The 13,684-nt window shown below is 44.2% G+C and overlaps 2 protein-coding genes across 3 annotated transcripts in view; one reads left to right on the top strand and one right to left on the bottom strand.

The window, feature by feature from the left end:
- mthfs (5,10-methenyltetrahydrofolate synthetase (5-formyltetrahydrofolate cyclo-ligase)) overlaps positions 1–13,684 on the bottom strand; it is an 83,190-nt gene that overhangs the window by 34,538 nt on the left and 34,968 nt on the right. The gene's annotated exons all lie outside the window — the stretch shown is intronic.
- Positions 3,044–12,105, top strand: LOC145359503 (complement C1q tumor necrosis factor-related protein 3-like). Its single transcript, XM_080214123.1, has 4 exons — positions 3,044–3,120; positions 3,210–3,287; positions 8,286–8,379; positions 9,778–12,105. The coding sequence occupies exons 1-4, from the start codon at positions 3,103–3,105 to the stop codon at positions 10,176–10,178; spliced, it is 591 nt and encodes a 196-aa protein (XP_080070249.1). The 5' UTR covers positions 3,044–3,102; the 3' UTR covers positions 10,179–12,105.

Raw genomic sequence — 13,684 nt, 5'->3', positions numbered from 1 at the left:
AGCCTTGGAGGAGGAGCTATTCCTACACCAATCAGCTTGGATCATGTAGGTCAAGCCCAAGACAGGGAGCTGAGAGGCCTGTCTTGTCAGCTTGGATCGGGAATGTCCCAACTTGTTGAGACTCTGAATTGGATTTGATTTGATTGAATTGGAATAAAAACAAAAAAAAAATCAAGAGAGAAGGCAAATCGGGAAGTACAAGGTACAGAATCACAAAATTTGAGTTTTGAAAGGGTGCAAAGAAGGAAGGAACACAGAAACAAGAGTAAGCATTTAGCCCCCTCAAGCCTGTTCTGCCATTGAATGAGATCAAGGCTGATCTGCAACCTAATTCCTTACATCTGCACTTCTCTGATATCCTTAAATACCTGAGTTAACAAAGATCTATCATTCTCAGTTATAAATTGATGTAATATCAATTGCCATTTGAGTTGAGATGACAGCAACAGCCCTTGACTTCAAGGCTGGTGGGTGGCATCAAAAAGCACAAGCAAAATTTGGATCAATGGGAATTGGGGGGAAAAACTCCATGGCAGTGAAGGCAGTCCAGAGAAGGTTCACTAGGTTGATCCCGAATATGGAAAGATTGTTTTATTAGGAGAGGTTGAACCTGTACTCATTAGAATTCAGAAGAATGAGTGGTGATCTCATTGAGGAATATATGATGTTGAGAGGTTGTTACCCCTTGTGGGTGAGTTTAGGACGAGAGGACTGATGTGGAGATGCCAATATTGGACTGGGGTGGGCACAGTAAGAAGTCTCACAACACCAGGTTAAATTCCAAGATGTTTATTTGGAATTCAGAGCACTGTTCCTTCCTCACCTGATGAAGGAGCAGTGCTTCAAAAGCTCGTAATTCCAAATAAACCTGTTGGACTTTAACCTGGTGTTGTGAGACTTCTTACCACAATCTCAAAGTAAGGGATCACCCATTTAAGACAGAGATGAGGAGAAATTTCTTCCCTCAGGCGGTAGTGAATCTGTGGCATGCTTGCTATGGTGCATCTGCAAAAATTGGTGAGAGTTGTAGCAGACATGTCAAATTTCCTCAGCCTTCTGAGAAAGTAGAAGCATTGCTGGGGCTTTCTTAATAATAGTGTTGGCATGGGGAGACCAGGACAGGTTGTTGGTGATTTGAACAAATAGAAACTTGAAGCTTTCAACCACCTTCTCTTCATCACTGTTGATGTAGATAGGGGCACATCCTCCACTACTCTTCCTGAAGTCGATGACTTTCCCCTTCGTTTTACTGGCATTGAGGGAAGGATCACTATCATCACACCATTTCACCAGATTCCCTAATGCTTTCCTGAGTCCATCTTGTCATTGTTTGAGATCCGGCCCATCATGCTGGTGTCATCGACAAACTTGAAAAATGGGCGGCACGGTAGCACAGTGGTTAGCACTGCTGCTTCACAGCTCCATGGACCTGGGTTTGATTCCTGGCTTGGGTCAGTGTCTGTGTGGAGTCTGCACGTTCTCCTCGTGTCTGTGTGGGTTTCCTCCGGGTGCTCCAGTTTCCTCCCACAGTCCAAAGATGTGCGGGTTAGGTTGACTGGCTATGCTAAAAATTGCCCTTAGTGACCCAAGATGCATAGGTTAGAGGGATTACTGGGTAAAATATGTAGGGATATGGGGGTAGGGCCTGAGTGAGATTGCGGTCGGTGCAGACTCAATGGGCTGAATGGCCTCTTTCTGTACTGTAGGGTTTCTATGATTTCTATGAGTTGGAGGGGAATTTGGCCACACAGTTGTAAGTGCATAAAGAGTACAGCAAAGGGCTGAGGACACTTTATGGAGTACTGGTGTTGAGGATAATTGTGGAGGAGGCGTCCTTACCCATCCTATCCTTACTGATTGTAGTCTATGGATTAGGAAGTTGAGGATCCGTTCACAAAGAAAGGGGTAGAGCCCTAGGCCATAGAGTTTGGAGGTGAGTTTCGTAGGAATAATGGTGTTGGGAGCTGAGCTGTAGTCATTAAATAGGAATTTGATATCCAGATATTCCAAGGTTAAGTAAAGGGCAGGGAGATGGCATCTGCTGTGGACCTCTTGCAGCTACTGTAGTGGATCCAGTTAATCTGGAAGAGTGGAGTTGATGTGCCACGACTAACCTTTCAAAGCACTTCATAATAATGGATGTCAGAGCCATTGGGCAGTAGTCAATTCCAGGACATCACTGTTTGAGTCCTTTATGGTAGGGTCCTGGGCCCAACCATCATCAGCTGCTTCATCAATAAACTTCCCTCTACCATAAGCTCAGGAGTAAGGATGCTAACACAATTTCAGTTCCATTTGTGACTCCTGGATATTAAAACAATCCGTGTCGATATGTTGCAAGCCCTGGACAACACTCGCAACTCCCTTGTCATCTCAACTCAAATGGCAAGTGGGCAGGTTGCATCTCACAGACGTGAAGCACTCTGACCTTACTGGTCTGGAAGACCTGGGAATAAACTCAAAACCTACTGAACAAAAAGCAATTGAAGTTTTACGACATCATCGCAGGTGCCACTGGTTGTATACTGACTTACAGGATGCAAACCAGCAACCTGTGAATCACTAATGTATTCTGAATGAGATGTTCTTCTTGGGTTCTTAAAGAAAAGGACGGCCCCTTCCCACCTACTTTGATAGTAATGCAATAAACGTTGGATTAACCAGTTTTGAAAACAAATTAAAATTTTAAATTTTAAAGAGTGATTTTAGTACAATGATGTTCTGAACACATGAAGTGAAAATGTTTCATTCCTTCCTGGGTGGTTGAATGACATTTGGCGCTATCTCCAGTAGCAACCTCGAGGTGTTGGAATTTGTAAGACATGCATAACATATTTTGGTTTTCACACCTGCGGGTCTGTAAAGATCTTGACTAACTTTGGGCAGTGGTTGCTGCTAGAGCAACTGCTCTTTTGAAAATTTGAACAAAAGGGACAAAAACTTGCAGAATTGAGCACACATCCTGTCTCACGCTATTGAGAAAAAAAGTGTGAACTGGACAGAGTCAAAAGCCATAAAATCCAGAGATCGGGCATTGGTTCAACAACATCAAGTTCAGAAAGGATTTGAAGAGAAAGCATTGTTTACCTGAAGCCACTAGGAATGGATTCCTTTCGATTGGTAAGTGCAAATAGCAATGACTGTGTCAACGTTTTGCATACATGGTTCCTTGTATCTAATTTAATTGAATTTGTTCTATTTTATTTCAGGGGAATGTGTTGTGCTTAATCCTTCTTCACTGTATCTATCAGTCTGGTGCCATTGAGAATGAGCTAGAAAATATGCAGGTAAGGTTAGGAAATCAATTGTATGTGTCTTTCCTATATTTGACCTGTTCTTTCTTTACCTCGCAAAACATTCATTTCTCTCTAGTTTTCTCTCAGTTACTGTCTCTCCCTGCTGGTCACATTCTCCTGTTGTTTTATACTTATCCCTTAGTCCACAAGGCAATAGATACAAATCTATACTTGCTTAGCCATTCAGCGCTAGATCTTAAATGAAACAGAAAATGCTGGAAAAAGCAGCAGGTCTGGCAGCACCTGTACAGAGGCCAGAATTTTACCACCTCACCCACCACGGGAATCAGAGCAGGCAAGAGGCAGGCAATAAAAAGGTCCATTGACCTTGGGTGGAATTTTACGATTTCAGGATGAACGAGGCTGTAAACTCCGGCCCGTGGAGTTAGTGTTTCAAGTCCACTGGCTCTTATTCAGAGCTAGAGAGAGGAGAAAATGTTTCGTCATTAAATCATATTGAATCACTAAGTATTATTGGTTTCTACCCTCATCTCCCATAATTACTCACCATTTCAGGATTGGCCTGGCATGCAAAGAAAATGCCAGCTTCTTTTCTCTACTGCAAACCTTCTTCTTAAACCCCTCTGTCCTGTCTCCTCCATCCTCACCTCCAACATGTGCAAGGAACTCATAGATAGGGCGGCACGGTAGCACAGTGGTTAGCACTGCTGCTTCACAGTTCCAGGGACCTGGGTTCGATTCCCAACTCAGGTCACTGTCTGTGTGGAGTTTGCACATTCTCCTCGTGTCTGCATGGGTTTCCTCCAGGTGCTCCCGTTTCCTCCCACAGTCCAAAGATGTGCGGGTTAGGTTGATTAGCCATGCTAAAAATTGTCCCTTAGTGTCCTGGGATGTGTAGGTTAGAAGGGATTAGCGGGTAAATGTGTAGGGATATGGGGATAGGGCCTGGGTGGGATTGTAGTCGGTGCAGACTCGATGGGCCAAAGGGTCTGTTTCTGCACTGTAGGGTTCTATGTCTTTGTCAGTAAGACTGAGACCATCCAGTCAGCTGCCTTTCTACCGCTTTGCTCCCTTCCCCTTGTCCACTGAATCACAATTCCTCTAACGTTCCATCCTGACCTAACCCTGAATTCGCAACTTTCTCCATTTACTTTCCTATCCTCCCCAATATGCCCACTCGAAACATGACTTCCTTATGAGACTGTCCCCTCGCTCCCTTCACCCTATTCCCAATTTCCTTCCAGGCTCCTATGATAGCTGATATCATTAGTGGCACTGTCTCTTCTGGTTCTATCCTTCTTTCAAATCTACCGTCATTACCCCCTATTCACATGAAAAGTCTTGATCTCGCTGACTTTATAAACTCTTACCCCCAACTCTAAACTTTCTTTCCTCTCCAAAGTTCTTGAACATATTTTGCTTCACAAAGTTGTGTCCCACCCTTTCCTGAATTCTGTGTCTGAATTTCTCCATCAGGTATCTGTCCCTGCCACAGTACCCAAAGGGCTCTTATCAAAATGTAACAAATGTCAGTCCATGCTACTATGAAAAGGATGAGCTATCCCTCCTCATCCTTTCAAACCCGTCTGTAGCCTTTAGCCTGAAGCTCTGGAATTCCTTCCCAAAATCACCTCCACCTCATTCTTGTCCTTTAAGCTGCTCCTTCCAATCTACCTTTTTGTCCAAACTTTAACTAAACTTTTGCTATAATATCGCCTTCTGTGGCTCAGTATCAAATTCCACTTTATAATGCTCCAATGAAGTGCCTTAGTACATTATATTGAAAGGCACTGTATAACTAGACATTGTTGTGGTCCCCTTTTTATTGCTATCTTTTGTTAAACTCCCTTTTCATTTTCTTTCTATCACCTTTCAGTATTATTCCGTCTCTCACTCTCTTACTATTGTCTCTCTGCCTCCTTTCTCTTCTCTCCCGCTCTTTCTGCAGCACTCTAAAACTATTTCTCTCACTCTGTTTCCGGGCCCAATCCTCCTGTTTTAGGACTGTGGGATTTTCTGACCGCACTCACCCCAAGGTCAACAGGGCAACTGACACCCCACCACCACCCTCCCCACCCCCACCCACTCAGCTACCCTCCCCCTCGTATCCCCAACTCAGCCTACCTTCAGGCCATGTGCTTTGGCAATGCCCAGAATACACTGCCCCCTGGCAGCCTGCACTGACATCCTGGCCTGGTGCCTTGAGACCCGAGGGACCTCGAGGAGGTAGGTTCAGTGGCCTCTGCTGCTGCCATGCTGCACAGGAAGGATCCCTCTTTGATGCTGGGGTTGGGTGGGCTCAGGCAGAGGTGCAAGGCATTGACCTTGCCACACTCTCAGCCTGGATGAGGGACAGAGAAAATGAGTCCTGGTAGATGATGGGGTCAGTGCCAGAGTGCTGGGGGCAGTGCACCTTGGGCACTGCCAAGGCACATGGCCTGAGAAGAGGGTCCGAGGGGGAAGGGGAACTGAATGGGGTCTCTGAAGGGGAAGGCAGGCTGAATAAACGGTCTGAAACAGGAATGGGGCCTGAGTGGGGGAGGGGGTGTTGGATTAGATCACCCTCATGCCTTTGTGCTGGGAGGAGGTTTAATCCATTAATCATGAGTGGGTGGAGCAGGATGCTCCCCTTTAGTGAGGGGTTGGTGGTGTTCTCCTGGTTTGGGGTGGTGGTGGGGGGTGACTATTTCAGTTTTTGAGGGCAGGGAGCCTGAGTGGAGAGACTGGAGAGTGGGGAGATTGGGCCCTTTAAAATCAGCAGCCTGGACTCTATCATAGCTGAACCATCGTGTTCTACGTGACTCCAAGTCAGAAAGCTAACTGACCATTTGGCCTTCACTGTCTCTACCAAGCCGCCCTTGTGACAAATGGGCATTTTTAATCACATTTCACATCATAAAATGTATGTTTGATTTTGAAATTGATCACTTTGGCCTTCTCTTCGGATCACCAGGAAAATGGCCTGGAGTGGAAAGGAATGCTTGATGCGTTGATGTGTTATATGGAACCTTTGGTGTTTATTTTTGTGAAGGGTCAATTGAATCCAAAACGATTTACACAGAATGAGTAGCACAGAAACAGGCCATTTGGCCCAAGGAGTTTATGCTCCAGTGCAACTTCTTCCCAAACCCATCAGAAAGTCTGATCCAACCAACCAATCTTGTCCTAAACTCACTTACTGAAGCTCTTCACTCCTCCAACATCTCCAATCTAAAATTCTCATCAGTGAATTTAAATCCTCGCATGACCATATCCATTCTTCGCCATGTAATCTCCTCCAGCATAATATTTACAATTTACCACAGAAGGAACGCGAAGAATCAGCACGAATTATATAAAGGTTTCAGGGTGTAACATTGACAAGTTTTTACAAAAGAAAACTAATTTCATCTTTCATCTAATAGAAAGTAGGTGGAGCCATAGTGGTGGCATTTTTTTATTGATTAATATTTTTATGCAACAGCTGAATGAATACTGGTTAGGAATGGGACTGAAAGTTAGAAGATTAAGTACAAAAAGTGATTGAATGCTGTGGGAACATGGTGGGGTGGGTATTTTCTTCAACATTTGGGTATACAAGCTTCACACAAACAGATGACCTAGCTGAAAAATCAGGCAGGGAGAGGCAGGTGCCCATCACATTGTCTCCGCCATTAGAAGTGAAGGAATGGGAGCAGGAGTAGGCCCTTCGCTCCTGCTCCATCATTCCATAAGATCATGGCAGGTCTGATCAAGGCCACTTTCCTGCCAGGCCCCGCCCCCCGTATCCCCGACTCCCTTGTCAATCAAAAACGTGTCTACCTCACCATTGAGTATATCCAATGGCCCAGCCTCTCTGCAGAAGGCAATTCCAAACAATAGCCACCATCGTGAGAGAAGAAATTCCTCTTTCCTTCTGCCTTAAATGGGAGGAGACTCCTGATTTCAAAACTGTGCCCTTTAGTTCTAGATTCCCCATGAGAGGAAACATTCTCTCAGTATTGACCCTGTCAAGTCCCTTCACCTCTCATTCCTCTAATTTCAGGGAATATAGATCCAATCCCATTTTGCTTACCATTTAATTTAATGGATATAAACTTGGATGTGCCATATTTTGGATGTATAATCAATCGCTCACTTTTAATTTTCCCACATGAACCTCCAACCTAATACTTCCATCTGGCTCCCTCCTAATGTTTTGTGCCCAAAAACTCAAGAGGACAACTTTGCTCACTGGCTTTTGAATTGATACTACCAAGGAAGCCACATGAAGCCTGCAGTTGGTAAATATACATAACGTAGATCAGTTAGCTAGATAAAATCACTTGGGGTTTGTGTGGATTCATCTTGAGGTGGATGGGAGATTATTTATAGAAGATTCCCTCAGGATATTAAGTGGTTTAGACAGCCTCCAGGACAAAACAGCTTGGGTGGTCTTATTGAATTGAGAAATCCAGGAGGGAGGCATTAACCCCCATTCAGACCCTACCAAATGTCGTCAGAAAAAGAAAGAAGTGATTACTTGAGAAGAAATTTAGATTTTAAAAATCTGTAAATGATCAGAGGAATGGAAGAATGAGGGAGATAAGGAGGAATGAGATTGAAATTCCAATAAAAAAAACAGTTTAGTTAGCAGATGATAACAACGTGGTGAGGATGAAGCTGGAAGAGAATCGCAAAGGAATGCAAGAAAGGCAAGAGGAATTTCCTCAGGAGCACCGAACCTATTAATTGTGAGCTTTTTTAGTGAAATATGAAAAGAATAATTTGAGCTGGAGAGGTCTGATCCATGATACAGAGATGGTTGATGATGTGTGGAAGCCAAAGGATGGATGAAAATCACAACACAAGTTAGTGAGAGATTTACTGGGTTTCTAGATTGTTCTTGCTGTGTGGAAAGGCTGTAGGTCCTTCCTTTCTTGCATACTCTATTCTATTCCTTTGTGTAATGTCTCCCAGTGTAATATCCTGCAAATCCCAACCTTTGGCTGTCTCATGCCGAAACAATCAAACACAAAGCACTTACTCCAAGTTTTCGATTGTTTTCAGGGAGTGACTAATGAAAAAATTAGACCAAATAATCCATTGAAATTGCTCGCAAAGACAAAGGCCAAGCTGGGAGCTGCTTGTTATTGGAGCGGTGGTGAGTCAAGACAACACTTCCAAAAGCAAGATTTTTATCAGATAGAACTAGACACACAACATTAACTGTTTCAAATAAAAACATGAGAAAGAAACATGATGATTGTGTAGAGTCATTAACAAATTGCCCCTTGTCATGAATTATGAGGGCTCAGTGGTTACATGCACAACCCAGGGAGGTACTGAAACATACAGACCTGGCTGCCTAGGGATCTCTAGGTTGGGATGGGAAGGAAGAAAATGAGCCAAGGTCCCGTCTCTGATCACCAGCAACTGACAAATGCTGAAGGTTCCAGACTCATTGTCTCCTCCACCTATAATGGAGTACAGCCATCTCAATAGGGATCCAGATGGTGAAAGGGGAAACACTTTGAACTTTACCCTCGGAGTTTAAATCTAGGCCAGCCAAATGGGATGAAAGGGCAGCACGGTGGCACAGTAGTTAGCACTGTTGCCTCACAGTGCCAGGGACCTGGGTTCAATTCTGGCCTCAGGTGATTATCTGTGCAGTCTGCATGTTCTCCGGTGTCTGCATGGATTTCCTCCGGGTGCTCCGGTTTCCTCCCACAGTCCAAAGATGTGCGGATTAGGTTGACTGGCCATAGTGAATTGCCTCTTCGTGGCAGGGGGACTAGCAGGGTAAATGAGTGGGGTTCTGTGGATATGGCCTGGGTGGGGTTGTGGTCGGTGCAGACTTGATGGGCCAAATGGCCTCCTTCTGCACTGTAGGGATTCTATGATTCTGTGAAAGTCTCCTGGGCTGTGACATGAGTTTGAGCGGTTTCAGTCATTTCTAAACAGTCTGAGCCTGCAGCACAAAACAGTTAATGTCAGAAAGAGCTAACGGTGTTTGGTGGGAAAGGATATTCCCCTTTGGTAAGTCATGGGGATAACACTGAGAGCATTTTTGTTGTCTCTGATTTTGGGGAGGTGGGGGAGTAAGGAAGATTAACACTGCACCAGATTATGTTAGGCCTGGCCTGGAATTTTAGCTTTTTGCTGACCATGTTTGCCTGAAAATGGAACCATTTCATTCCCCAATCCCACAGTGCCTCAGTAAAGCTCAGTAAATTGGGTGGAGATAAAGCAGTGGTACACACACACAACTAGCCTATTAAGGGACAGCAACTTCAGGCAAAATGAGAGGAAAAATCTGAGCATTATTCTGATGCTCTGATTCGCTGTAAAGAGAAAATTTCAGAATGACTCATACCTTCAGAATAAAGAAAAATGGCTTAGTATGACACTAATGTGGAAAACCTACACTGCAGCAGCTCAATACTGTGCTAGTCCCCTACTGTACATTTCTACATTTTAATAATGAACTTTCTCAATTTGGAGGAAAAAATGGGCTGTTAGTATAGTTATTGCATTAAGTCTATGTTTTCTATTTTGTCAGAATCAGAAGTGGTGTTTGACGCGCAGCGCTCCACAATGACACATGTGTTGAAGCCTGTGGAAGCCATAGTTTACGATAAGGTCAACGTGAATTATGGAGGGGCGTACAACAACAAGACTGGAAAATTCACAAGTCCCAAGTGCGGCTTCTATTTTTTTGGTTACTCCTCTCTGCCGGGTAGAGGTATGCAGACAGATGTGGCCCTGGTGAAGAATGGAACAGTAGTCAGTCTGATCCATAGCGTGCTTCCAATAAATAGTTCCCAGCTTGCAACAAAAAACACGATCCTGCAACTCCAAGAAGGAGACCAAGTTTGGGTCAAGCTTGTAACAGGAAATCTCTGGAGCCGGGATGGATCACTCAGCTTCCAAGGATTTCGGGTGGCTTGTATAACTAAGTGAGGTCAGGGTAGAATTTTCTCTTGTGTGTTGGTGGGCCAGAAGTCTTTATCACAAACCACTCAATATTTTCTGACCAATGAAAAGAGCAACTGTGCCCAACTTTCCAAGAGGAACTTGGATCACATTGAGCTCATATATCCCACCTACACTAAAGAGAAAACTCTATCCTATTTGTCTCTGGGAATCAAGGCTGGTTTCAAGAGAGTTTGTGATTTATGCACTGCTTAATATCTACGCTTTATTAGAATGTGTTCCAACAATCCATTAGATAGATAATTCTTGCTTAAGTGACATGGAGAGAAAGAGGGGGAGAAACCAAGGCACAGGAGCTAAGAGAATGAGATGGAATCATGAACAAAGAGGGGGAAATGGGGGAGAGAAGACCACAACTCAGAGAGGCATGCCAGAGGTTTAACGTGGAAACAGTGGTCAGACTCACTAGCTGGAAGGTCAGCGGTGAACAAGACCTGGAAGCCACAGTGTTATTTTGTTATTTGGGGGAAATGGGGAGATGTTGGGTTTCTTCCCACAAAGATGGTCCGTGCCACCATGGGTCCTCTGCGGGGCACAATGTGCTTGATCAGGAAGTGCCCCACCCTCCTCTCCTCTCCTTCCCACCACCACTGGTAAAATCCCAGCAATAACAGAAAGGGAGAGAATTTGATGGCACAGTGGTTAGCACTACTGCCTCACAGCACCAAGGACCCAGTTTGATTCCCGGCTTGGGTCACTGTCTGTGCAAAGTTTGCACGTTCTCCCCACGTTTGTGTGGATTTCCTTAGGGTGCTTTGATTTCCTCCCACAGTCTGAAAGACATGCTGGTTAGGGTGCATTGGCCATGCTGAATTTTCCCTTAATGTACCCGAACAGGCACCGGAGTGTGGAGACTAGGGGATTTTCACAGTAACTTCATTGCAGCTTTAATGAAAGCCTGTTTGTGACATTAATAAATAAACTTTAAACTCAAATTTTAACATTTGAGTAAAGCCAGTTAAAGCAAGAGCAGAAAAAAAAGTCTTCATGTGAGTTTTGAGAAGATGAAGATGCAGCTCCCTGAGTACAAAAAGATGTCAATTATGTCAAGGGTCTTTATAAGACCCTTGTCAGACCCCACTCGGAGTACTGTGCGCAGTTCTGGTCGCCTCACTATAGGAAGGACATGGAAGCTATTGAAAGGGTGCAGAGGAGATTTACAAGGATGTTGCCTGGATTGGGAGGCATGCCTTATGAAGATAGGTTGAGGGAGCTGGGACTCTTCACCCTGGAGAGACGAAGGTTGAGAGGCGACCTGACAGAGATTTATAAGTTGTTGAGAGGAATAGATAGAGTGGATTCTCAGAGGCTATTTCCCCGGGCTGAAATGGTTGCTACGGGAGGACACAGATTTAAGGTACAGGGAAGCAGGTACAGAGGAGATGTTAGGGGTAAGTTTTTCACTCAGAGGGCGGTGAGTGAATGGAATCGGCTGCCGTCGGTGGTGGTGGAGGCAAACTCGCTGGGGTCTTTTAAAAGACTTCTGGATGAGTATATGGGATCTAATGGGATTGGGGGTTATAGATAGGTCTATGGCTTAGTAGGTATAGATGTGATCGGCGCAACTTGTGGGCCGAAGGGCCTGTTTGTGCTGTAGTGTTCTATGTTCTATGTTGTCTAAATGGGGAATCAACAAGCACAAAATATTAAGGGTAAACTCAGAAAATCTAGACTCTGTGAACAAGACAGACACAACAACATGCTCTTGGTATTTAAATATACAGAACGATGTGTAGTTCTACCTGTTATGGTGCCAGGACAAAGCTTCGTTGTCTAATGATTCTCGTGCCTGTCAGAATGAGGGGTGGATACAATGAACAGAGAACAATTTATACCCAGTACAAGCACCTGCATGCATAAGTTTTTTTCAATAAAGCTTTCAGCTTACAGCTCTTTCCTGTCTCCCAGTGTTTCATTATTTCAGTGTTGGAATTCAGACAGTAGCTGGTTAGAATGATAGCACACAGGAATCAAACTGAAGTTGAACTCTTTAAACAAAGTAAAAAATGCCCCCAAGTGAGTCAGTGGGTAAATGGTGTCATGTTGACCCACAAGCAAGAACCAGGTTCCATCGCTAACCTGTGCTGAATTAGCTTGGTTCCACTTGGGTATGGAGGCGACAACTGGATTCAGTGTCATTAGATTAATGACAAAGTAAAGAAATTAGCCTGGGTTGCAGTTACTGCTTCCAATCCATGGGCACTGGGCTGGATAATGCACAATCTGAAACCTGGACCAATTATCACCATAGAACTTTATATCACACTGATAAATCTCCAGTGCTGTGGTACAGAGGGAATCATGAACAAACGCAAACTTCAAGTCAACAGAGGAGGAAGAAAAGGAGGAGACAAGAGCGGGAATGGGAGAATGAGATATGGGGGTGGGGTATAACACTATTGAGGAAAGGGAGGGGGAGGGGTACTGATGCTGATTTCAGTACAAATGTGACCATGGGTTGAGCACCTACCTATTCTTTGTGGTTTCAACATAATAGCAATGGGGAAACAAGGAAGTCAGATATTAAAGAAGTGTTAACATGAGCTGATAATCATGTGGACTTGCCATCCTCAGCCCGTATCCCTGTTCTGCTGCCAATAATGTACAGGGCAAGAAAGTGAGCTTGGTGAGATACAGCAATTATGATTGGATTGCAATGTGGTCAAACAGGAAAGTGTTGAGAGGATCAGTTGGTTGGGGAGAGAGACATCTTGGTCAGAAGATGCTTGGGACTACGCCACAGGTGGATTCCTACAAGACAAGGGGCCACTGGAGGGGCCGCATCTGGAGGGACCACATCTGTATGTGCCACTTTGACTGGCAGGATCAGGAAGTGGTTATATGGAGATCCCACTGCAATGTTGGCACACTTTGCTACTCAGAAATTAGTACAAATAGAATATAACCACTACTATTAATAATGATTTTAGCTTTGAATTGCTTCAGGAAAATGGGATAAAAGTTAATTGGCATCTTTATCCCAAAAAGCAATGTGGATTCAATTCCTGAAAAAGGTCCCTGCAAAAAAGCAAAGCTCTAATGAAAAAGGCACTAGTCAAACATCCAACTGGGATTTGATATTTTTAAGAATGCGAACCAATGACTGAGATAGTTAACTTGTATAGACTGAATCCAGAATTTTTTTTCACAGGGTGTGGGTTCAGTGGCCAGGCCAGCATTTGTTGTTCATCCCTAATTGCTTTTTATTGGAGTGGCTTGCCTAACCCTTAAAAGTTAGTTAAGAGTCAACCACATTGCTAAGAGTCTGGGGTCACATATAGCCAGACCAGGTAAGGATGGCAGATTTCCTTCCCTAAAGTATATTAGTGAACTGGATGGGATTTTATGACAATTGATGATAGTTTCACGGTCACCATTATTGGGACTAGCTTTGTATTTCAGTTCTATTTGAATTTAAATTCCACAACTGCCGTGATGACATTTCAACCCACGTCCCAAAGCATTAGCCTAGG

Source organism: Carcharhinus amblyrhynchos, chromosome 28, assembly GCF_965287045.1.
Source record: "Carcharhinus amblyrhynchos chromosome 28, sCarAmb.v2.hapA, whole genome shotgun sequence".
NCBI lineage: Eukaryota > Metazoa > Chordata > Chondrichthyes > Carcharhiniformes > Carcharhinidae > Carcharhinus > Carcharhinus amblyrhynchos.
The sequence above is the reverse complement of the archived record's forward strand: the minus strand, read 5'-3'. Positions and strand labels throughout refer to the sequence as shown.